The sequence below is a fragment of the Rhinopithecus roxellana genome, chromosome 16, assembly GCF_007565055.1.
Source record: "Rhinopithecus roxellana isolate Shanxi Qingling chromosome 16, ASM756505v1, whole genome shotgun sequence".
Taxonomy (NCBI): domain Eukaryota; kingdom Metazoa; phylum Chordata; class Mammalia; order Primates; family Cercopithecidae; genus Rhinopithecus; species Rhinopithecus roxellana.
The window spans coordinates 17122665-17145086 of NC_044564.1; the positions used below are offsets into that span (position 1 = coordinate 17122665).

The 22422-nt window shown below is 56.2% G+C and overlaps 2 protein-coding genes across 14 annotated transcripts in view; both read right to left on the bottom strand.

Annotated features, from left to right (window-relative positions):
• On the bottom strand, positions 1–20169 carry AK1 (adenylate kinase 1). Of its 3 annotated transcripts, none has more exons than XM_030919090.1 (7): positions 20013–20169; positions 8345–8383; positions 6761–6796; positions 6416–6579; positions 5563–5679; positions 1809–2000; positions 1–1564 (listed from the first exon to the last, which is right to left on the bottom strand). In XM_030919090.1, exons 2-7 carry the CDS (start codon positions 8349–8351, stop codon positions 1496–1498), a joined length of 585 nt encoding a protein of 194 aa, XP_030774950.1. In that variant the 5' UTR covers positions 8352–8383; positions 20013–20169; the 3' UTR covers positions 1–1495. The 3 variants fall into 3 exon arrangements, with proteins under 3 accessions (XP_030774950.1, XP_030774949.1, XP_010366124.1); XM_030919089.1 differs by lacking the exon at positions 20013–20169 and adding an exon at positions 19748–19835; XM_010367822.2 differs by lacking the exon at positions 20013–20169 and adding an exon at positions 11347–11467.
• Positions 20147–22422, bottom strand: part of ST6GALNAC6 (ST6 N-acetylgalactosaminide alpha-2,6-sialyltransferase 6) — a 22018-nt gene continuing 19742 nt past the window's right edge. For 7 of the 11 annotated variants that reach the window (XM_030919079.1, XM_030919081.1, XM_030919080.1 and 4 more), the window contains 2 exons: positions 22281–22388; positions 20147–21574 (listed from right to left, as the gene is read on the bottom strand). In XM_030919079.1, the coding sequence (XP_030774939.1) occupies positions 21166–21574; positions 22281–22388 (517 nt within the window). In that variant the 3' untranslated portion in view covers positions 20147–21165. Of the gene's footprint in view, positions 21579–22280; positions 22389–22422 lie in introns of all 11 variants that reach the window. The other 4 variants (XM_030919085.1, XM_030919084.1, XM_010367820.2 and 1 more) reach the window with 3 other exon arrangements.

Below are 22422 nucleotides of genomic sequence, written 5' to 3' on the forward strand. Positions count from 1 at the left end.
TAAAATCGTTTATTTTAAGGGAAACTTTAAATAACCAATGGAAATGAAAAACCAGCCCCACTTGCTATGACCAGCCCCAATTGTTCGGATTTCATTCGGGCAGTTGTGGCCCACAGAGGCTGTCTTGGCTTTAAAGGGAGCCCAGCTTGGGCCACATCAGGTGTTAAGGACACATGAGCACCAAACTGAGCCTTTCTCAGTGATGAGGTCAAAAAATGAAAGAGCGCAGGAAAGGTTCTCCCCAGGGGATTCTGGGGTGTCCCCAAGTCATCTGGGGCCCTGCATGCTTCGGGCCAGGCTGCTCTGGTAGGTCCATGGCCGTGGCAATGGACAGCATACACTCCTCACTGAGTGTGTTCTCATCTTGACCTTGAGGTGGAGGTGAGGGGGACATGGAGTCCGTTTTAGAATTGCAAATGGCTCAGAGAGGGTGAGCTGTGTCCAGGGCAACACAGGGGGAAGTCCTTCAGGTCTCACCCATTACCATGATTCCCCCAATTTCTTTCTTTTTTTTTTTTTTTGAGACGGAGTCTCGCTCTGTCACCCAGGCTGGAGTACAGTGGTGCAATCTCCGCTCACTGCAACCTCCACCTCTCGGGTTCAAGCAATTCTCCTGCCTCAGCCTCACGAGTAGCTGGGACTACAGGCATGCGCCACCATGCCCAGCTAATTTTTGTATTTTTAGTAGATAAGGGGTTTCGCCATGTTGGCCAGGCTGCTCTCGACCTCCTGACCTCAGGTGATCCTCCTGTCTCAGCTGTCCAAAGTGCTGGGATTACAGGCGTGAGCCACCTCGTCCAGCCTCCCCCATTCAATTTCAGTAACATGACTCCCCACCCACCCATGCCATCAAGATGCCCTTTTCAGACCCTCAGAGCCTCTTGCACCAAGGAAGCCAATGCACTGCCCACTGGGCCGGCTGGCGTGGGCTGCCCGCACTGCCCAGGAAGCCCCACTCAGCCCATGACCTTGCTGCCTGTGCAGTCCAGGCCCCGGCAAGGGCCAGGCATGGAACATATGCTCAGAGCGATGGGGGTCAGGGCCAAGGCCACAGAGCAAGATGCAGAGGAGCCCAGGCTGGGACCGGCTGTGCCTGAACATGAGCCCCTCAGAGCAGGGGCCCTGCCACTCAGCACCAGGTCCTCAGGCCACAAATGCCCTGTGCGAGGAAGGGCCTTGGGCCTCCCACCAGAGCTAGAGGAGGGGTGGCTGGCAAAGGGAGGCTGAGGAGGAACGGAGGGTGAGGGGCTGGGGACTCCTGGCCAGGTGGGCACAAGCACATGAATCAACTCCGACTGGAAGCAGAGAAAAGCAGTAAAACCAAATGTCCTTAGAAATTCCTTTAGTGCTCAGCTGTCCATGAAAACAGGATAAGCGGCTTCCTCCGTCTGTGCTCAGCCGGGCAGGGTGGAGGTGCTGTGCTCAGGCCAGGAGGACCTCGAATCAGGACAGGGGTGGGGCGGGGCTCTGAGCTGGGGAAGCAGCTCCAGTGTTGCTACTTCAGGGCATCCAGGTGGGTGCAGACCTGGGAGAAGACACTGTCTACGGAGCCCTCAGCGTTGACCTGCGGGGAGACAAGCCGTAAGGGCTGAGTCACCAGGTGGAGCCGGGTGGGCCTCACCGTGGCAGGTCCCAGAGGCCAGGCCTGCCTCCCTGAGCCCAACCTAATTGACAGCAGCCCCTCATTGAACCAGTGGGGAAACCAAGGCTCGGAGAGAGGGGCTGGCCTAAGGCCACACAGCAAGCTGAGGCTGAACCACATAGGAACCCGTTTTTCCCGGAGCTCCCCCTGGGCCCGCGGGGCCCACCTTGCGCACAATGCCGCGTTTCTCATAGAAGGCGATGACGGGTTCTGTGGCCTTGTAATAGGTCTCCAGCCGCTTTTTGATGGTCTCCTCATTGTCATCCACGCGCCCGCTGGTCTCTCCACGTTTCAGGAGCCGCTGGGTCATGGTCTCCGGGCCTGCGTCCACATACAGCAGCAGTGTGGGCTGTCCGATCTGCAGGCGGGCACCATGTGACAGGGACCCCATTCCCGCCCCCTAGGGCCATCTCCTCCCCATCTTCCCATCTATGAGGCCCCAACAGATACCCCCTCAGACCCTCAATCCCTTCCCCAAGGCAGCCTGAAAGACCTTCCTAAAACCAATCTTTCCCGCCACTCCCCTGCTCAAACCGCTACCATGGCTCCCCAGAGCCCTCAGGAGAAAGTCCACACTCCTTGCCAGACTCAGAGAGCCTGACTCTCTCTGTTCTAGGCTCTCATCCACCTCCTTCCATGCCAGACCTGTGCCCATGCTGGTCCCTCAGCTGGGAGCCCTCTCCCCCAAGCCTGAGCCTAACTCGCCTTCACCTCAGTACCAAGCATCAGGTTTCAACTCAAAGCTCACTTCTTCAGGGCGGTCTTTCTCATGCCACCCCCTGCCCCCCAGTACTCCCAGCCTCCTGGAACAGCCTCTTCCAGTGCCTTTATCTTTCCTTAAGCAGGTCTCCCAAGGGCCCCTGAGGGCAGGGAGGCACCTGTCTCACAATTTTGGGGTCCTTTGACAAAGGAACAAGGGATGAGGGAAGGGGTGAGTGGCTGCTGAGTTATGGGGGGTTCTGAGCAATCTCACTGTCACTGGAACATCATGTCATCCATGTCATCCATGGGACGCCTTGGAAAGGCAAGAGGAATAAGGCTCTGCAGCCCCTGCCTCGCTCAATCCGACCACCACAGCTGCCTGGCTGGGAGGGCAGAGCCACCCGTGACTGCCACAGCTTTAGGAATGGGATTGGGACCTTCAAGCCCTGCCTCCTGTTTCCAACTGCCTGGGCCAGCCCCCAAGGCCTTCTGCGCACCTTTGGCCCTGGGCCCCTGTCAAGGCCTTGGGGCACTGCCTCTCAGGTCAGGCTGTTTCATGCCTCTTTCCAGCTGTGTGACCAAGAAGCTTGCCCAAGGCCACACAGCTGGACAGAGGTGAGAAGCAGCCTGACCTCCGGCGTCAGACTGACCTGGACCCACGCTCACCTCTGCCTTCGTCCAGCTGTGTGACCTGGAACAAGCCCTTTGTCCTCGCCTGTGGTACCCATCCTGACGCTCATCCCTAGCCCTGCGTAGTGAAGGATTCGGGGTGACAGCGTCAGCTGCCTTCAGGGAGGACAGCTCCTCCTGTCCAGTGACCCCGCACCACCCAGCAGCTGCTTCTATCTTACAGATTACCATGGGGGCAAAGGCGGGCCTGGACCCAGCACTCTGACCTCGACCTCAAGGCCACCTGCCCCTCATCATCATCCATCAGCTACTGAGCTCCCCCAGGGCACAGACTCACAGTCTCTGGTTCATCTGGGTCTCCAGAACCAAGCACAGTAGGCTCTTTATACACCCCCGGCAGAGGTGGTAAATGTGGGAGAGCCAGCTCAGCCTCTGGGCTTGAGATTCTGGCTGTGGGGCCTCAGTCTCCTGGTCAGGACAATGGGCATTTAGCCCGAGGAGCCCACACCGGGCACTGCCAGTCTCCAGAAAAGCTCTGGGTGTGAACCGGCCACACTTCCAGGCTGACTCTCCCTCCTTTGGTGAAGCCCTGACGCCCCCTGGTGTCCAGAGCCAAGAAAACCAGCTGCCTGGACCCCTGGAGGCCACAGCAGGCCTGGGCCCAGGGCTGAGCCTGAGCCTGCCGCCCTCAGCGGCACCTACAACAGCCCTGGGAGGGTGGGGACTTTTTTTTTTTTTTTTTGAGACGGAGTCGTTCAGGCTTGAGTGCAGTGGCTATGGCTCACTGCAACCTCCGTCAGCTGGGTTCAAGCGATTCTCAGCCTCCTGAGTAGCTGGGATTACAGGCACCCGCCACCACACCTAGCTAATTTGTGTATTTTTAGTACATGAGGTTTCACCATGTTGGCCAGGCTGGTGTTGAACTCCTGACCTCAAGTGATCCGCCCTCCTTGGCTTCCCAAAGTGCTAGGATTTCAGGCGTGAGCCACCGAGCCCGGTGACTTTCATTAACTATTTTCTAAATGTGGCCCTGAGGGTCACAGGTGATACCACACAGCTGGTACGTGTGAGCCAGGCCAGGACATTCTTCAGAACTGTGGCACCTGACACAGCGTCAGGGGTGAAGTCTGAAGGAATCCAGCTAACCCCCATTTCAGATAGGGAAGGTGAGGGGCAGAGTGGGGTAGACATTTTCCTGAGGTCGTGCAGCCATTCAGAGGTCAGAAAATATGGCCTCCTACCCCCAGATGAGGCTGGAAGCTACGGAAGCCCAGAAGGCCCCACAGAGACGGGGCATGGGAATGAGACATGGGGATGGGAGTCTTATCCTGCCCTAGCCCACTGGGATGCTGGTTAGGCTCCCCGCAGCCCTTGCCGACCTCTCCCTCCTAGGCCCTTGCAGTCCCATCTGTTTCTCCCATACAGTCTTGTGACACCGAGGTAAAGGTGTATGTGTGTGCACAGGGCCATGTGTGCGAGCACGTGTGCATCCCTGCATATGTGTGCTGCATCTGTGTCACGCATGTAGAGGAGTGCGGTATCCACTACCGTGTGTGTGCACGCGTGCATGCACATGCCCGGCCTTGTATGAACTTGTGGGCTTTGTGCACGTGTGTGTGCAAGTGTCCACGTGTGTGTGTGTGAGGTGTCTCGCCCTGGGAAAGGTGTGTCTGCAGGGTGCCCCTGCTAGGAAGCTCAGGGCTATCATTTTCCAGGCCTGCTCTTTCCAGCCGGGTTCCTCATGACCCCTGGAAGCAGACCGATGTCCCTCCATGGCATTTGCAGCCTCCAGCCAGGCTGGAACATCCCTTGTCGCCCTGCCCACATATTCTGTTCTCCCCACACTGGCCTTGCCTTTCCAGCCCTGCCAATGCTGTTCCCTGACTTTCTGTGTGTTTATGGGGAGCCAAGCCCCACACTTGAAGGGCGCATCCTGTCCAGTCCCCACACTGCCCCTTAAGGCAGCTGTGACCTGGTCCCCCCATTCCCTGCATTTTGCAGATGGGAAAACTAAGCTTCAGGAGGCAGAATGACTGGCCCAAGATCTCAAGCCGTTGAGCTGGAATCTGAGCCCAGGTTTGGGAACTCCCCTGCCTGGCACTTCCCCTTCTACACATTTTCTTCTACACTTCCAGGAAGTCTTCCTGGTTTTCCTCCTCACCCACACTCCACGAATCAGCCTCTGCTCAGAACTCTGACTTGCATAGCAGCCCCCGCAGGCCCGCCCATGGGGATGGGAATCTTTTTTTTTTTTTTTTTGAGACGGAGTCTCGCTGTGTCGCCCAGGCTGGAGTGCAGTGGCGCAATCTCGGCTCACTGCAATCTCTGCCTCCCGGGTTCACGCCATTCTCCTGACTCAGCCTCCTGAGCAGCTGGGACTACAGGCGCCTGCCACCGCGCCCAGCTAATTTTTTGTATTTTTAGTAGAGACGGGGTTTCACCGTGGTCTTGATCTCCTACCTTGTGATCCGCCCGCCTCGGCCTCCCAAAGTGCTGGGATTACAGGCGTGAGCCACTGCGCCCGGCCGGGGATGGGAATCTTATCCTGCCCCAGCCCACCAGGATCCCCACTTGGGTCAGTGCCTTACCCGTCGCTCAAACTCTTCTCCTTGCTGCACCTCCCGCGGGTAGCCATCGATCAGGAAGCCTTTGGAGGTATCGACTTTGGCCACCATGGCATCCCGGAGCATGTCCAACACTGTTTCCTGGGGCATAGCAAATGAGGAAGGGGCCATGAGCCTCTCCTCCCCATCCCTTCTCCCGGTCTCTGTTCCAGCTGGTCCTGCCACCTGAAATGCCCTCTCCCCGACACAAATGTCCCAAACAAGCCTCTCCCTCCAGGAAGCCTCCTCGGAATTGTGGAGACCTGGACTGAGTGAATGAATGATGCATTCACTAGATAGTATTCACTGAGCCCCTCCTTCCAGCCAGGTGCTGTCCTGGGTCCCGAGGACGTGGCCATGGGACAATCAGACCTTCCCTGCCCTGGGAAGCTCAGGGGCTGGTGAGGAGACAGACACATTCCACAGATGATTTCTCCATTTCCAAGCATGGCACAGGCTGTATGGGAAGAGAAGTGGGGCTTCTGGAGTAGAAAATTGGGGGGGGGTCTTAGGCCAAATCTGGGGAGTTAGGGAAGTCTGAAAGCTGAAGAAGAATATTCCAGGCAAGAAGGAGTATGGCTAGTTTGAGGGGACAGAGGCCAGGGTGGCTGGAGGATGGAGGGCAGGGGGAGAGTGGGGGGCAGGGCAAAGTCCTGCAAGGTCTTGGGAGCTTCTGGAAGGAACTTTCTGTCCAGGGCAATGGGGAACTACAGAAGGGTTTGGAGCCGGGGGCAGTTACGATCAGCTTTGCCTGTGTGTCGTGGGCTTTGCTGCTGGTGGGACACCTAGTCAGGGCTACCGTCATCCCCTGCCCCTCTCCGCACCAGGGCCCACTCACCAGCGGAACCAGCTGTCCCTTCTCCATGATTTCCGACAGCTTCTTGCCCCTGGCCGAGCCTGAGCTGACCTCGGCCCGCAGGAGGTCCCCGGTGGAAAGGTGGGTGTAGCCATACTTCTGCACGATCTTCTCACACTGGGTGCCCTTCCCTGAGCCAGGCCCACCTGCAAACACCCACCCATTCACAAACCCCAAGACACAGGGTCCGAGGAGGGACAGGGGCTGCCAGGGTCTCCCAGCGAGGGAGGGGCAGAGCCCAGGGTGCAGCCCCAGGCCCAGACTCCCTCCAGCGCCTCCCTCCAGCAAGAAGACCCTTGCTGCACCACCCACCTGCCCGCAACTCACCCACCACAAAGATGATCTTGGTTTTCTTCAGCTTCTCTGTGGGAGAGAAAAGGGGAGCAGGGCTCAGTCACTCGCTGGACTCACAGCCAGAGGCACCTCTGGAGTCCCAGGCCTGTGCTGGGCCCCAGGCGGAGGGACAGACACCGCTGGCGCTCCTGTCAGGGAGGCAGACAAGTCACAGCCCAGAGTGAGCAGGGAGCCTGGGAGATGTCTGGGAAGGGAGGGCGCCCCAGGCAGCCAGACGGGCGGAGGCAAAGGCCTAGAGGCTAAGTACTCTCCGCACAGCCAGTGGGCTGGGCCACCAACCCTCATGGCGCCTCCCTGTGGGTGGCTGGACCCCAGGGGCTGGTCACCTCTGGCCCTCAGATCGTCTTCTCTGCGGAGGTCACTCGAGGAGCAGCAGCCCATAGTCCCGTCCTGCCGTGTCTCCCGTGTCCCCTGCCCTTCCCCTCTCAGGCCCTGGACTGGCCCATCACCCGCCTCCCCTGGCAGTGCCAACGTGGGCTTAGCAACCACAACATATGTTGCCATGGAGACAGTTGCCGGGGTGGAGGGCTGTGGTGGGCACGTAGAACTCTTGCCCAGAGAGGGTGGTGAGTTTGGCTCCAACCTGTCTCATCCTCCCTGCTGTTAGATCCCAGCAAGGCCACAGCCCCACTGGGCAGAGGGAAACTGAGCTCGAGAGAGGCAGGGCCTGCTCAAGGGATGCCAGAACCCAAACCGGAACTCAGGCTCCTCCCCTGGGCTCTGAGGCTCCCCGCTTCCCAGGGAAATAGAGGACCAGGCTGTATCCCACCTTGCTGTGTGACTTAGGAAAGGCCTGTCCCTCTCTGGTTCTCTGCCCCCTCCAGTGAGGGTGGGCCTTGAGGCTGGAGGGAGGAGATGGGCTGGGTGGCTCCCAGGGGCCCTCCCAGCCATGAGGCTGGAGCCCTATAGGAGCTGTCAAGAACGGCTCCTCCGGCGGGCTCCTGTCCCAGGGTGGGGAGGCCGCAGCCCTGTGGCTGTTGATGTTTGGAGCTCAGGCAGCAGCAGCAGCAGGCCCGCCGAGTGTCTTTAAGAGCTCCCCAGGCCAAGGCACAGTGCCAGGGACTGGACAGATGGTGCTGCCAGCAGCTGAGGGCGGGCCTGTTCTGGACTCTCTGCCTGTCCGTGTCTCCCTCTAAGTCCCAGCCCATAGGAGCCAGGAGAGTCCAAGACTTCCTCAAGGCCCACCCTCACTGGATGATAGGGAAACTGAGTCCCGGAGAGGTATGGGGATTTGCCTTGTCCTCATTAGACCTGCTGTTTTGTGTATCTGTGGCCTCTCCAGGAGGCAGGGTCTCAGCTCTATAAATCCAGCATAGAGGATGTGTGCTGGGGCCCTCAGGAGCCTTGGGGAGGCCTCATCACTTCTAAAATTAATATTGGAGCTGGCACATCCCGTGAGAGGCCAGAGGAAGATACTGGAGGCTCCCAGCCAGGCCCCCTCTGGCAGCCCCAGAACCTTCTCCAACCCCTCCCAGAATGTCTCCCTGAGAGTGCACTCCCTTAACAGTCAGGCACACTGAGGCCCAGGCAATGGGCAAAAGAAGAGGAGGCTCATACCTTCCATCCTGCCAAGGTCCCGGGAGCCGTGTCAATGCTCTGCAAGATAAGGGCACAGGCTGGGGAGGGATTTTCCTCCTCACCCTGACTCACCTTCTGCTAAGCCACACCCAAGGCAACCGGTGTGTGCCAGATCCGACACGCAGTCTGAGGGCAGAGGGGGCTGCTGGTGGCAGGGAAGGCCCAGGACCTTCCCTGAGAAAGTCACCTTGGGAAAGTGACCTTGGAAAAATCACCTTTCCTCTCTGGCCTCCCTGGCTTCACCTGTCACAGAAGGGCAGTAGCCGTCTCCCATCTACCTGGGTTCCCACTGGAGGGGCTGGGACGGTAAGGATGGCACCGAGGGGCATAAACAGTGGCCACACAACTGCAGAGCTGCTCCCCTCTAAACTCTCAGGAAACAGGGCGCGAGGCCAGCGTCTGCTCAGATGCCTTGACGACGCTCCCCAGGGCCGGAGGGAAGCTGCCAGGAGGCGGGAGGTGGCCAGAAACTATGTGTGTCTGGGATGAGGTTTGGATGGGGATCCTCTAACGGACACAGAGGCCTGAGGTGGAGGAATCTACAGCAGCCACTTGCATGAACACAGCCCTTTATAGTTGTCAAAATGAGGCGGTCCCAGGCCCTTCACCTCTACAGGTCCAGCACCCAGCCCCACGCATGGCCCCTGCACCCCTATCCTTTGAGGCTTTACTGCCCCCACCTTGGCCTCAGCCTGCCCATGAGCCCAATCACATCTGCGACCCCACCCTGTGCTGCCACAACCCCAGGACCTCCCCCACCTCATCCCCCCATCTCAGAATCGCCCCTGGACACCTTTGGCCCCCACTTCTTCGCCCCCACCCACCAGCCCTCCCCAAGGCCACTCACGACCACTACAGCCACACTCCCCTCCAGCCTTGACCTCCAGCCAGCAACCCCACCCACACTGGGACCTCCACCCCAGGCACCCACAGCACCCTCTCTACTTGGCTTCAGGCTCTAAGGACTCCCATCCCTGTGCAGGCAGCCCAGGCCTCTTTCCCCAGCCCCAGACATCCAAGCCCCACAGACAGGCCCCAGGAGCCTCACAGGCTTCCCAGGCTCTGAACAGCCCTCCCCAAGTCCCAGTTCCAGACCCCTTTGGCCAAGCCATAGGCCGAGTCAGTGTGAAGGCTCCCCTCTCCTCTCCACAGCCCTGCACAGCCACTGCCCAACCCTCCGCTCCCCAGGCTCTCTCCATCTGTCTCCTCACCGCTATGTCCTGTGCTAAGCAAGAGGCCGGGCCACTGCCCCCGCCTCCACGTGGGTCTCGAAGCCTCCACACCCTGCCAGGCCATTTGCAGGATTTTCTCTGGCAGGCATCAGACCACATCACACACCCGCTTACAACTTTGCATGTGTTGCCCTCTCGGCTCCCAGACAAAGCCTGGGCCCCTTGACATAGTGGACAGGTCCCAGTGAGCTGACCTCTGCTCCCTCTGCAACCCTATCCGTTGCCACTGGCAGATGTTGTACCCAATGCCTGGATGCCTTTCCCCACCTCGCTATTGTGTGGGACTCAGTTCAGTAACCACCTCCTTCAGGAAGCCTTCCTGGACTCTGCCCTCCACTCCCACACTGGCAGGTGCCTCCTGGAAACCTGCCCTGTACGGCACAACCACGCTGTACTGGACCCCTCTTCTGTGCTGTGGGCGTGGGGTCCCACTGACTGGGCCTGGCACAGGCTGAGCACAGGGCTGGGGAGCCTCGTTCCATCCTCACTGCCGTCTTGGGAGGAAACTGAGGCATGGGGAGGAGGATAGGCTGGTTCAAGGGCCGGCTAGGGTCCATCTCGGCCCTGGGTTTCTGCTACTCTGGGCCTGGCACCCAGTAGGAGCTGAAGTGGCTTTGCTGATGTCCCTGCTGCCCCAGGCAGGAGTGGCAGCCACTTTTCCTGCTGAGTGTGCTTCAGCGGGGGTAGGAGCTGCCAGGTGCCCCTCAGCAGCTGCCCATGGGAGGGGGAGTGTCCTGGGCCAGGAACAACCACAGTGAAGCCCTGAGAAGTGGCCTCGACCCTGCCCTGCCCTGCCCCCTCCTGGTAATCTAAGCCCCTCCGCCCTGCTGGCACCTGCCAATTCCTTGATCTAAAATAACTTGGGTTGTGAGGAGGCCTCACAGAGGACAGGGGTCTAGGATGGAGTTGGGTTACGGGCTAAGCACCCAGGCCTTATAAGGCCCCTGGGTTGAGGCCCCAGCGACTCCTAATATGACTGGATGGTCTGCTAAGGGGTCTGTGGGGCCGAGGCCCAGAGGGACGGTGACTTAACCCCAATCACAAGGCAAGGCCAAGGCAAGCCCAGGTCTTCCAGCTTCTGACCCAACCTAGTCGTTTCCCAGTGGGTAGCAACTGACTAGGGTTCGAATCCCAGCTCCATCACTCAGCTGTGTGACCTTGGGCAGCTGGTGCCCCTCTCTGGGCCTGTCCTGCTGCTGTTGAGGAGTACCAGGTGGCCACTGAGCAGTGCTGCCGGGAGGCCCCAAGCGCTGGCCCTGGGGCTCTGGTCAGGAGGCTAGGGCAAGCTCTGAGCATCCAGGGGGTGATGCACCCAGCACTAGAAGTGGTGTGACAGTATAGCTCCACCAAGCACAGAGGCTGCCCCTGTCCAGGTCCTCTGGGGCAGGGAGCCAGGCCACAGCTCCCCCTCTCTGGGCCCCGGCTGGGACATCCCAAGGGCAGTGACCTGGAGCCCCAGGAGTGCCAGCCAGAACAAAGGGGTGACTATCTGGGAGGCTGGAAGGGGCTGCAACACACACACACACACGCACACGCACACGCACACGCACGGATCCACAAAGGCACAGGCAGCGAGGCACAGATCCCCAGCGTCCGGGGAACAGCCACGCAAACACACACGAATCACAACCACGGATACACAGCCTCACAGACCCCAGAGAGCCCCGCACCAGCACGCCCCCGCTCTCCCCCGGTGCCGCTGCCCCTCCCCGCGGAGCGCCCCCCAGACACGCTCGGGCACGCACTGACCTGGGGAGGGGTGCGGGTGGGCGCCGGGGCCAGTGCGTGCCCTGCCCGTCCTCGCGGCCGCCGGCAAAGGCGACTATTTATAAGGCTGTCAGCGCGCGGCATGCCGGGAGCCGGCGTTCCCGAAGGCAGGGAGGGCGGGAAGGAGGGAGGGAGAGCGGACCAGGGCCCGGGAAGCGGGGCGGTACCGAACCCGAGCCCGGGTGTGCGGCGACACCGCGCCCGGCACCATGTGCCCCGCACCGTGCACCCCCAGGTGGCTGTGCCCACACACGCGAACTACACTTTACAGTTTGCCGAGAGTTTTCCATTGCGGTACCCCCACTGTGCCTAAGGTACACTCCAGGGTACAAGGCCAGGCTTTCCCTAGGATAGCTGGAGAAACTGAGGCTCAGAGAGTAGTGGCTCTTTGCGCAAAATCCGCAATGGTGGCAGAGACGCCAGACCAGGGAGCAAGGGGACTGAGGCATGGACTCAGGGGCTTTGCTGGCCACAGTCCCCAAGCCCGCCCTCAGAGCCTGCCCAGAGGCCCTGGCAGAGACCCACCTGGGACTCCTCACCTGTTGGGAGGGACCCTTGGAGCTTCTCTGGGGCTGGAACTCCCCCAGAACCCCAAAAACCACCCAGTAAGGTAGAAGATGATAGAAAACCAGCCCTGCTCCCCTGGAGCTGCCGGGCAGCTCACTCATCCCAGTGAGTGAGCGCTAGGATGTGGGACACTCAGAAGGCTGTGGATAGCCAGAGAAGGGATTTGCGCTCTTGATAAAAAGAATAGATCCCAGTAATGAGCACTCACTGTGCTACGCAGCAGACTCCAGCCGCATCTGCGAATCCTTAGACACAGCAGAGGAAGGGGAGGCGAGCATGTCAAATACCTTGCCTAAGGTTCCCTGGTAGAAAGCCACGTGTTTATCCAGCGTTTTGCAGGAGGACTGGCACATAGTAGTAGGTGGTCAGTGATGTAGCTGGGCAGGAATGGGAGCCCAGGCAGCAGCCCCAGATGGTGAGGTGTGTTGAATTTGGAGTTTTTATTATAGGCCCTAGGGAGCCATAGAAGGTATTTGAGCAAGAGAGTGAGACTACTAGGAGATAGAGAACACCTTCAGTGGTGGTGCCTTAGCAACCACAACAGCCAGGAGACCAGGAGGCCTAGCATCTCTGCTACCTGTGATGTCAGATAAATCCTTACTTCTTGGGACCTTAGTTTCCCCATCTGTTGGGGGGCAGGTGCAGTGGGGTCAGAGTTCTGCATTAGAAGCTGTTTGAAAGGCCCTCTCAAGGGTGTGTGCATTGGCACCTTTGGGGAAAGCAATTGACAAAGTAAATCAAAATTTCAAATGGACTGGGTGGGCATGATGGTCACTCCTGTAACCCCAGCATTTTGGGAGGACGAGGTGGGAGGATCACTTGAACTCACTTGAAGCCAGGAATTCTGAGACCAGCCTGGGAAACATAATGAGATCCCATCTCTAAAAATAACACACACAGACACACACAGACACAAACACTTCAAATGCACCCTTCTACTTTAAGAAATTTGTTTCAAGGAAACATGTGGGCACAAATTTGCATAGGAAGGTTTTAAAGTGCCAGCAGGGACTCACTGGGATGATGGCACAGCCAGGGTGGGTGAGGAGTTGGCAATTTTCCCATAGGGTCTGAATGAGAAAGGAAGCCCAAGTTGTTTGTGGTTAATGGGACAAGAGGCTTCAGACACACATAGCATTGGTAAGAAACAGGCAAAAAAGCCGGGCGCTGTGGCTCATGCCTGTAATCCCAGCACTTTGGGAGCCTGAGGCGGGTGGATCACCTGAGGTCAGGAGTTTGAGACCAGCCTGGTCAACATGGCGAAACCCCATCTCTACTAAAAATACAAAAATTAACCGGACGTGGTGGCGCAGGCCTGTAATCCCAGCTACTAGGGAGGCTGAGGCAGGAGAATAGCTTGAACCCAGGAGGCGCAGGTTGCAGTGAGCCAAGATCACGCCACTGCACTTCCAGACTGGGCAACAGGGCAACAAGAGCGAAACTCCGTCTCAAAAAAAAAAAGAAAGAAAGAAATAGGCAAAAAGCCCCACTGCACTCTTCTGATCCCACCTGCATAAAAATGACTTGAGGTCATGCGCGGTGACTCATGCCTGTAATCCCAGCACTTTGGGAGGCCGACACAGAAGGATCACTTGAGGCCAGGAGTTCAAGACCAGCCTGGGCAACATAGTAAGACACTGTCTCTACTTTTTCTTTTTTTCTTTTTTTTGTTTTTTGAGATGGAGTCTCACCCTGTTGCCCAGGCTAGAGTGAAATGGCGTGATCTCGGGTCACTGCAACCTCCGCCTCCCAGGTTCAAGCGATTCTCCTGCCTCAGCCTCCCGAGTAGCTGGGATTACAGCCATGAGCCACCACACCTGGCTAACTTTTTGTATCTTTAGTAAAGACGGAGTTTCACCATATTGGCCAGGCTGGTCTCAAACTCCTGACCTCGTGATCCACCGTGTCAGCCTCCCAACGCGCTGGGATTACAAGCATGAGCCACCACGCCCAGCCTCTCTATTTTTATTATTATTAAAAGTAGTAAATTTTAAAAAGACTCCAAACATGCAAGTATGTGTGTGTGTGTGTGTGTGTGTGTGTATGTGTGTATGTGTGTGCGTAAAATCTATTCTCAGACTTTTCTCTTTTTTTTTGCATCTTAACTCTACAAAGTTAAAATTACATTGTCTTACAATCAAATCGAAAACATCTTAGAGTGGGTGAAATGAAACAGGACAGAGAGGGCAGGTGTGTGCCTGCGACCGCCTGGCTAGAGGCGACACTTCCACTTCCTACTTAAAGGCTTCCCCAGGCTTTTTTTTTTTTTTTTTTTTTTTTTTTTTTGAGACGGAGTTTCGCTCTTGTGGCCAAGGCTAGAGTGTAATGGCATGATCTCAATTCACTGCAACCTCTGCCTCCCGGGTTCAAGCGATTCTCCTGCCTCAGCCTTCCTGAGTAGCTGGGATTACAGGCATGCGCCACCACACCCAGCTAATTTTTATTTTTAGTAGAGACGGGGTTTCTCCATGTTGGTCAGGCTGGTCTCGAACTCCCGACCTCAGATGATCTGCCTGCCTTGGCCTCCCAAAGAGCTGGGATTACAGCGTAAGCCACCGCGCCCAGCTGGCATTTTATTTTATTTGTTTGTTTATTTATTTATTTATGAGACGGAGACTCGCTCTGTTGCCCAGGCTGGAGTGCAGTGGCATAATCTTGGCTCACTGCGACCTCTGCCTCCCGGGTTCAAGAGATTCTCCTGCCTCAAGTCCCCCAGTAGCTGGGACTACAGGCACGTGCCACCACGCCTGGCTAATTTTTGTATTTTTAGTGGAGGCAGGGTTTCACCATATTTGCCAGGTTGGTCTCAACCTCCTGACCTCAAGTGATCCACCTGCCTTGGCCTCGGCCTCCCAAAGTGCTGGGATTACAAGCGTGAGCCACTGCGCCCAGTCCCCCAGGCTTTTTTTTTTTTTTTTTTTTAAGAGACAGGGTCTCACTGTGTTGCCCAGGCTGCAGTGCTATGTCAAAATTATAGCTCACTGCAGCCTCAAATTCCTGGGCTCCAGCAATCCTCCTGCCTTGGCCTCCCAAAGTGCTGAGATTACAGGTGTGTGCCACAGTGTCCAGCCACCCAAGCATTTTTGTTTTTCCATACAATGAGCGCATATATATATATATATATATATATATATATATATATATAACAACTTTAACATGGATAAATCTTGAGGACATTATGTAAGTGAAATAAGCCCATCACAAAAAGGCAAATACTGTATGATTCCTTTACACTGAAGTATCTAAAGGAGCCGAACTCATAGAAAAAAAGTAGAATGGTGGTTGCCAGGAGCCGGGGAGGATGAGGAGGGGAGGATTGCTCTTTAATGGGTACAGAGTCTCAGATCTGCAAAATGACGAAGTTTTGGAGCTCTGCTATCCAACAGTGTGAAAATTGTTAAGATGATTAATTTTATGTTATATGTTTTTTGTTTTGTTGTTGTTGTTGTTGTTGTTGTTGAGATGGAGTCTTGCTCTGTCTCCCAGGTTGGAGTGCAGTGGCCGGATCTCAGCTCACTGCAAGCTCCGCCTCCCGGGTTTACACCATTCTCCTGCCTCAGCCTCCTGAGTAGCTGGGACTACAGGCGCCCGCCACCTCACCCGGCTAGTTTTTTGTATTTTTTTAGTAGAGACGGGGTTTCACCATGTTAGCCAGGATGGTCTCGATCTCCTGACCTCGTGATCCGCCCATCTCAGCCTCCCAAAGTGCTGGGATTAGAGGCTTGAGCCACCGTGCCCGGCCGTTATATGTTTTTTACCACAAGTTTTAAAATAAAATAAGTGATTTTTTTAAATTAAAAAACCAATTTTAAGTATCTATTTTATTTTATTTGCATGTGAACTATGGATTTTCTACCAATTCTGGAATATTAACGTTTCAGAATTTTATTTCCCAGGTATAACCTAAGAAAAGAAAAAAAGAGAGGGACAGAAAAACTGGAAGAGGGAAAGAAAAAAGAATTGCTTGGAGCCTGGGTGCCATGGCTCACATCTGTAATCCCAGCACTTTGGGAGACTGAGGCAGGAGGATCGCTTGAGCCCAGGAGTTTGAGACCAGCCTGGGCAACATAGCAAGACCCTGTCTCTACAAAAAAAAAAAAGTTTTCATTATCCAAGTGTGATGGTGCCTGCCTGTAGTCCCAGCTACTCGGGAGGCTGAGGCGGGAGGATTGCTCAAGTCCAGGAGGTCAAGGCTACAGTAAACCGTGATCACACCAGTGTACTCCAGCCTGAGACACAGAGCAGGATGTTGTCTCAGAAAAAGAAAAAATTGCATGGAGGAAAGATCTGGAAGATTATACCCTAATAGGACTCGGCAATACCCTCCCTTTCTATCTTCTATCATTTGAATTGTTTTATGATCAAAAAATCTAAAAACAGAAACATATAAAAATGAAACCAATTTTTAAAAAATATTTTAAAATATTTTGTAGCTTGTGACATTTAGGAACAAAATTAAAATGAAAATATTTTGGTTAAAGAAAAAATTCTAGCTAGGCGCGGTGGCTCATGTTTGTAATCCCAGCACTTTCGGAGGCCGAGGGCAGATCACTTGAGACCAGGAGTGTGAGATCACCCTGGCCATCAAAGTGAAACCCCACCTCTACCAAAAATATAAAAATTAGCTGGGTGTAGTGGTACACGCTTGTAATCCTAGTTGCTTGAACCTGGGGGGCAGAGGTTACAGTGAGCTGAGATCGCGCCACTGCACTCCAGTCTGGGCAACAGAGCAAGACTCCGTCTAAAAAGGAAAGGAAAGGCCGGGCTCACGCCTGTAATCCCAGCACTTTGGGAGGCCGAGGCGGGCGGATCACAAGGTCAAGAGATCTAGACCACGGTGAAACCCCGTCTCTACTAAAAATACAAAAAATTAGCCAGGCGCGGTAGTGGGCACCTGTAGTTCCAGCTACTCAGGAGGCTGAGGCAAGAGAATGGCGTGAACCCGGGAGGCGAAGCTTGCAGTGAGCCGAGATCGCGCCACTGCACTCCAGCCTGGGGGACACAGCGAGACTCCGTCTAAAAAAAAAAAAAGAAAGGAAAGAAGGGAAAGGAAGAAAGGAAGGGAAGAGGGGAGGGGAAGAGGGAAGGGAAGAGGGGAAGGGAAGAAGGGAAAAAGGGAAGAAGGGAAGAAGGGAAAAGCGAAGAAGGGAAGAAGGGAAGGGAAGGGGGAAGGGAAGAAGGGAAGAGGGGAAGGGAAGAAGGGAAGAGGGGAAGGGAAGAGGGGAAGGGAAGAGGGGAAGGGAAGAGGGGAAGGGAAGAGGGGAAGAGAGGAAGGGAAGGGAAGAAGGGAAGAGAAGGGAAGAAGGGAAGGGAAGGGAAGAAGGGAAGGGAAGAAGGAAGGGAAGGGAAGAAGGGAAGGGAAGGGAAGAAGGGAAGGGAAGGGAAGAAGGGAAGGGAAGGGAGGAAGGGAAGGGAAGAAGGGAAGGGAAGAAGGGAAGGGAAGGGAAGAAGGGAAGGGAAGAAGGGAGGAAGGGAAGGGAAGAAGAGAAGGGAGGGAGGGAGGGGAGGAGAGGGGAGGGGAGGGGAGGGGAGGGGAGGGAAGGGAACGGAAGGGAAAAACATTCCAGGACTTGAAAACAAACTGGCATGGGGGTTGCAGGGGATGTACCAGGGCCTCCTCACTCTGAAGTTCACATATGGACCCACCAGTCAGCACGTAGTGATTGGGGATTGCCCCGGGGGGCCTGGCTGGTGGGGCATCCGCAGGAAACAAATGGATGCAGAAAACAGCTGGACGGGAAGCTGGACGGGAAGCCCAGAGAGGAGCGGCTGCCATTCATAGGTTTGCAGCTGGTGGGAGGCGCCCCCTCCCAAGGAGGGGTGGGGGTAGGGCCCTCTGCACAGAGGTGAGGAAGCACTAGCCTCACTGAGGTACCCAGGAGAGGGGTGCAGGTGCAGATGGAGGTGCAGGAAGGCCTCAAACGCCAGACAAGGCTGTAAGTTTGGAGCTGGCCAGTGAACAGGGAGCCAGTGAAGGTTTCAGGGCAAAGAGGGCTGTGATGAGAGAGGCTTCAGGAAGCTCACTTTAGCAATGAGTGGGCCACTCTCCACTGGGTCCCACTGAGGGGGTGAGAGATTGAGGAGTTGGGGACTAGGCCCACCAGAGTCCCACCTCCTGATGCTCCACTGAATTTCCCCCTGGGGAACCGACCCCCTCTTGACACCCCTCCTACTGACCTCTCCCTCCCCCAGGGACAGAGAGAAGAGCCACAGCATTCTGGGAGGAATTCTACCTCGAAACCTCTGCCGGGGCTGGGTGTGGTGGCTCACGCCTGTAATTCCAGCACTTTGGGAGGCCGAGGCAGGCGGATCATTTGAGGCCAGGAGTTCAAGACCAACCTGGGCAACATGCTGAAACCCCGTCTCCACTAAAAATACAAAAATTAGCCAGGCATGGTGGCAAGCGCCTGTAGTCCCAGCTACTTGGGAGGCTGAGGCACGAGAATCACTTGAACCCAGGAGGCAGGGGTTGCAACAAGCCGAGACTGCACTACTGCACTCCAGCCTGGGTGACAGAGTGAGACTCCATCTCAAAAAAAAAAAAAAAAAAAAAATAAGAGGAAGGCCAGATGTGGTGGCTCACACCTGAAATCCCAGCACTTTGTGAGGCTGAGGTGGGTGGATCATGAGGTCAGGAGTTTGAGACCAGCCTGACCAACATGGTGAAACCCTGTCTCTACTAAAAATACAAAAATTAGCTGGACGTGGTGGCATGTGCCTGTAATCCCAGCTACTCAGGAGGCTGAGGCAGGAGAATCGCTTGAACCTGGGAGGCGGAGGTTGCAGTGAGCCGAGATTGCGCCACTACACTGCAGCCTGGGTGACAGAGTGAGTTTGTCTCAAAAAAAAAAAAAACAAAAAAAAACCTCTTCCTCGACCCAGGTTCCCAGAAGCCTTTGCATGGGGTTGGATGGGTGCCATATTCCCATATTCCCATGCCCATGCACGGCTTTCCGTTCCCCATGTAGACTTTACATGGAGTCCCAGTCTCTCTAGCACCCCCGGCCCCACTGCCACTGTTACTGTGTCTGGTCGGCCCCTGGGCCCTGGGCCATGCTACCTGTCAGCCTCCTGCCCATTCTGCTGTGGTCCCATTTGACTTCTCTAAGCAAGACAAGAAAGATCAAGGCTCTTGGCCCCTCAGACTGACATTTATGGCCTTGCCTTATGCCATCTGGCCCCAGGCAGTCTCATCTCTCACTGCTCCCTCCTGCTGTAGCCTCACTGCCTACTGGGTGAAGCTGGGGATCCCACCATGAGGCTTCTCTGTGGGCCACTCCTCCCATCAGACACTCCTGCCCTCATCAACTGTGCCTAATACAGTGCGCAGCATGCGGCTGCTTATTGGCTACGTGAATTGAGAGGCAGATGCAAGGTGCCATTCATGCCTCCCAGCCCCAATCACCACCATCCTGGCTGGCCCAGTGCCCGGAAGGGTTCTCTTTCCTGTCCCCAGCAGCTCAGGGGCCCTGGGGGATCCCAGCAGGCTGCCTGCCCGTGTCTTACACAGTCACTCTTTGTTAGGCCTCGCCCCCGAGGGCATCTTATCTGCCCAAACAGTTTGTAATCTCTGGAGTCACAGAACCCTGCCTCCCGCCAACCTGGAGTACACAGCCCTTTTGCAGAGAGGCTGGTGGCAACTCGGAGACCACCACTCACCACACCCCTGCCAGCATTACAGCCCGCCAGGCTCCCTCCTGCTGGGTTTGGCAGGAAATCGCAGCTCCCAGTCATCAGGTCCCCAGACCCTTAAGGAGCTGAGAGATCTCTGGCTCTGTGGCCTGGGCTGTCTTTCCCCCACCCCTTCTGCACTCACTGCTCAAACTCTTCTCCCAGCTTCTGTGCGAATTCTTCCTAGTGCATCACGGGGCTCCTCCCTCCCTGGAACCTGAGCTCCCCGAGGGCGGTGTCTGGTCTCCTTTTGCCCTTGAAGGAATTGGGGCTCTCAGAGGCGAAATGACTTGCCCAAGGTCACACAGGCAGGGTGAGATGGGGACAGGAAAAACCAGATGGGCCTGGCTCCACACGCGCCCACCATCCCCAGAGTCCCCAGGCCTCCACTCAAGATGCAAAATACACACCTCACTGGCCACTGGCTCTGAAAAAGCTGAGGATCGCTTTACTGGAATCCCCCAACCGGAAGACGCAGTCCTGAGGCCTCATGCAGCGCTGGGCCAGAAGGCTGTGCTCGACGCAGGAGACACAGGACACGAAGTCGGAGCGTAGGTGTGTTTATTCCTGTACAAATCATTACAAAACCAAGTCTGGGGCAGTCGCCGCCCCCACCCATCACCCCAGTGTGCAATGGCTAGCTGCTGGCCTCCTCCATCTGGTCCCCTCAGCCTCACAGCCTCCTCCTGAAGCCCTTCCCTTCCAGGCTCCAGAAGAACAAGAGACAAACACAACCCACTGAGGCCCAGCTTTAATAAAGTGCCTGATAACAGAGCCAGGGGACAGAACCCAGGCGACACAGCTCCCGGCAGTCATCCCAGCATGACAGGGGGTCGGGGGAGACCCTTGGAAGCCCCCAGTGGCTCCAGACAAAGGAGCAGCCCCAAAGGCACCTCCAACAGTTGGAAAACCTCCCTGCTAGAGGGCAGAAGAGGAGTCCTGGCATTAAAGAGCCAAGCTAATGGCAGCTGGCTGAGGGGCTAAGAAAACAGCTTAAGATTTGTCCCATTCCCTTCAGAGTCCCCTAACCCTAGAGGAGTTTGCGCAAAAATACCCTAAAGTTTTCCAGGAGGTGGGGAGGTCACCCCAGACCCCCCAAAGAGCTGAGCCTCCCAGCAAGGGATAGTGGCTGGGAGGGTCCAGACGGGGAGGGCAGACCCAAGGGCACTTGTAGGGGAGGTGGAAAGGGTCTCAGACTCCGCACTGGAAACTGGTGTGGGCAGAAGGGTGCTCGCAGAGGGGGAAGGGTTTGTCCAAGGTCGCTCAGGGCAGAGCCAAGACCTGGATGCCAGCCTCCCACTCTGGGACCTCCCCACCGCCCCCACAACCTCCACAACCCCAAAAATTCTCTGGCCGGGCCTCCAGACAGCTTCTACCCCCACACAATATCTCTTTCTGGTGCTAGAAATTGAGGGGACACCACCAAGTTCCCAGCTCCTTGGGACAGGACCTCATTTCCCAGTAGAGTGGGGGGTGACTGGGGGGTCCATTCCCGGGGCTCTGAACCAAGGTCTCATGGGAAAGGACATGTCCTTAGCCTCAGATTGACTCAGAAATATCCTTCTACCCTGATTGACTGTGCGCAGACCCTGACTGCACAAGAAAGACACCCCTGATTAACCACATAGACTCCCAAATCCCTGATTGGCCAACAGATTCCCCAAGCCCTGATTGGCTGGGAGACACTCCGGCGAGCTTTGATTGACCAGAAGGTGGTCCCTGGCCCAGTGGCTGGGCGGAGGCTGCTTCTCCTCTGACCCTCCTGAGGTCCCACAGGCTGGGTGGCTTAGGTCCACGAGGGGTGGGAGAAGGTGATGCCATACAGCTGGGCCCACGACGAGAAGACCCTTTTCTCGGTGATAAAGCGGTGGTGGTTGCCCTTGCGGCTGTGCTCATTCTGGATGTAGGTGACACATTCGTCTGGCCCCTTGGGCTCATAGTAGTGGTAGGGCATGCGCTGGAGGCGGGGCCGCTGGCTGGGACAGAGCAGACGGGAGTCATCAGGGCAGGGTGGGCGCTGGCAGGGTCCTTGCCCTTTCAGCCCTCGCCTGCCATAGGACCTCAATAAGAGAAATCCCCACAGCTCCTGGGGCCTCGGTTTCCCCATCCGTAAAATGGGTGCAGGGTGGACTAGGTTTGTAACCACCAAACTTTTTTTTTTTTTTTTTTTTTTAAATGCAGTGGCACTTTTTCCTTTCCCCAAGAGGGCGGCAGTGTAGAGCAGTGGTGAGGGCTGTGGGCACTGGAGCCTGGTCCCTCTTCCTGCTGTTTGGAGGACCTCTGGCTACTCATAAAACATACTCCTCAGTTTTTCTCATTTAATAAATGGGAAGAATAACAGTTCTTATCCCATAAGGTTGCTGTGAGGAGTAAGTGAGAGACTACATGTAGCCATGCTTGGTACCTGGTCAGTACTCAGTAAAGTATAGCTGTCCCCTAGTGGGCTTTTCATATATAATGCTACTACTAATAGTTATTATTAATAAATAAACTGGCTGAACTTGGAGTGGAGGCCCCTGAGGAAGCAGAAGAAGTCTAGATCCCTGCAGAACAGTTTGAAAACAATGAAGCAGAGGCCCTCAAAGGCACCTTCAGCCAAGGTTTCCAGCCCTCCCAGCTCCATCCTGCGGCCAGTGCCTGAGTGTTGTCCTGGGAGGGCGCTGGCAAGGAGGGCTCACCTGCAGTAGTTCGGGGGGACCATGCCATATACGTGCACGTGGTCACACAACTCCACCGCAATCACCATGGTAAACCAGCCTGTGCTCAACCAGGAATGAGACTTCTCCCTGGGGATGAATAGGGGTCACGATGAGGGTGCAT

Coding starts and splice junctions, on each gene's coding strand:
- AK1 (XM_030919090.1), bottom strand. Junction 5,680..6,415: donor AGGGACAGCTGGTTCCGCTG/GTGAGTGGGCCC, acceptor GCTATGCCCCAG/GAAACAGTGTTGGACATGCT. Junction 1,565..1,808: donor AACGCGGCATTGTGCGCAAG/GTGGGCCCCGCG, acceptor GTCTCCCCGCAG/GTCAACGCTGAGGGCTCCGT.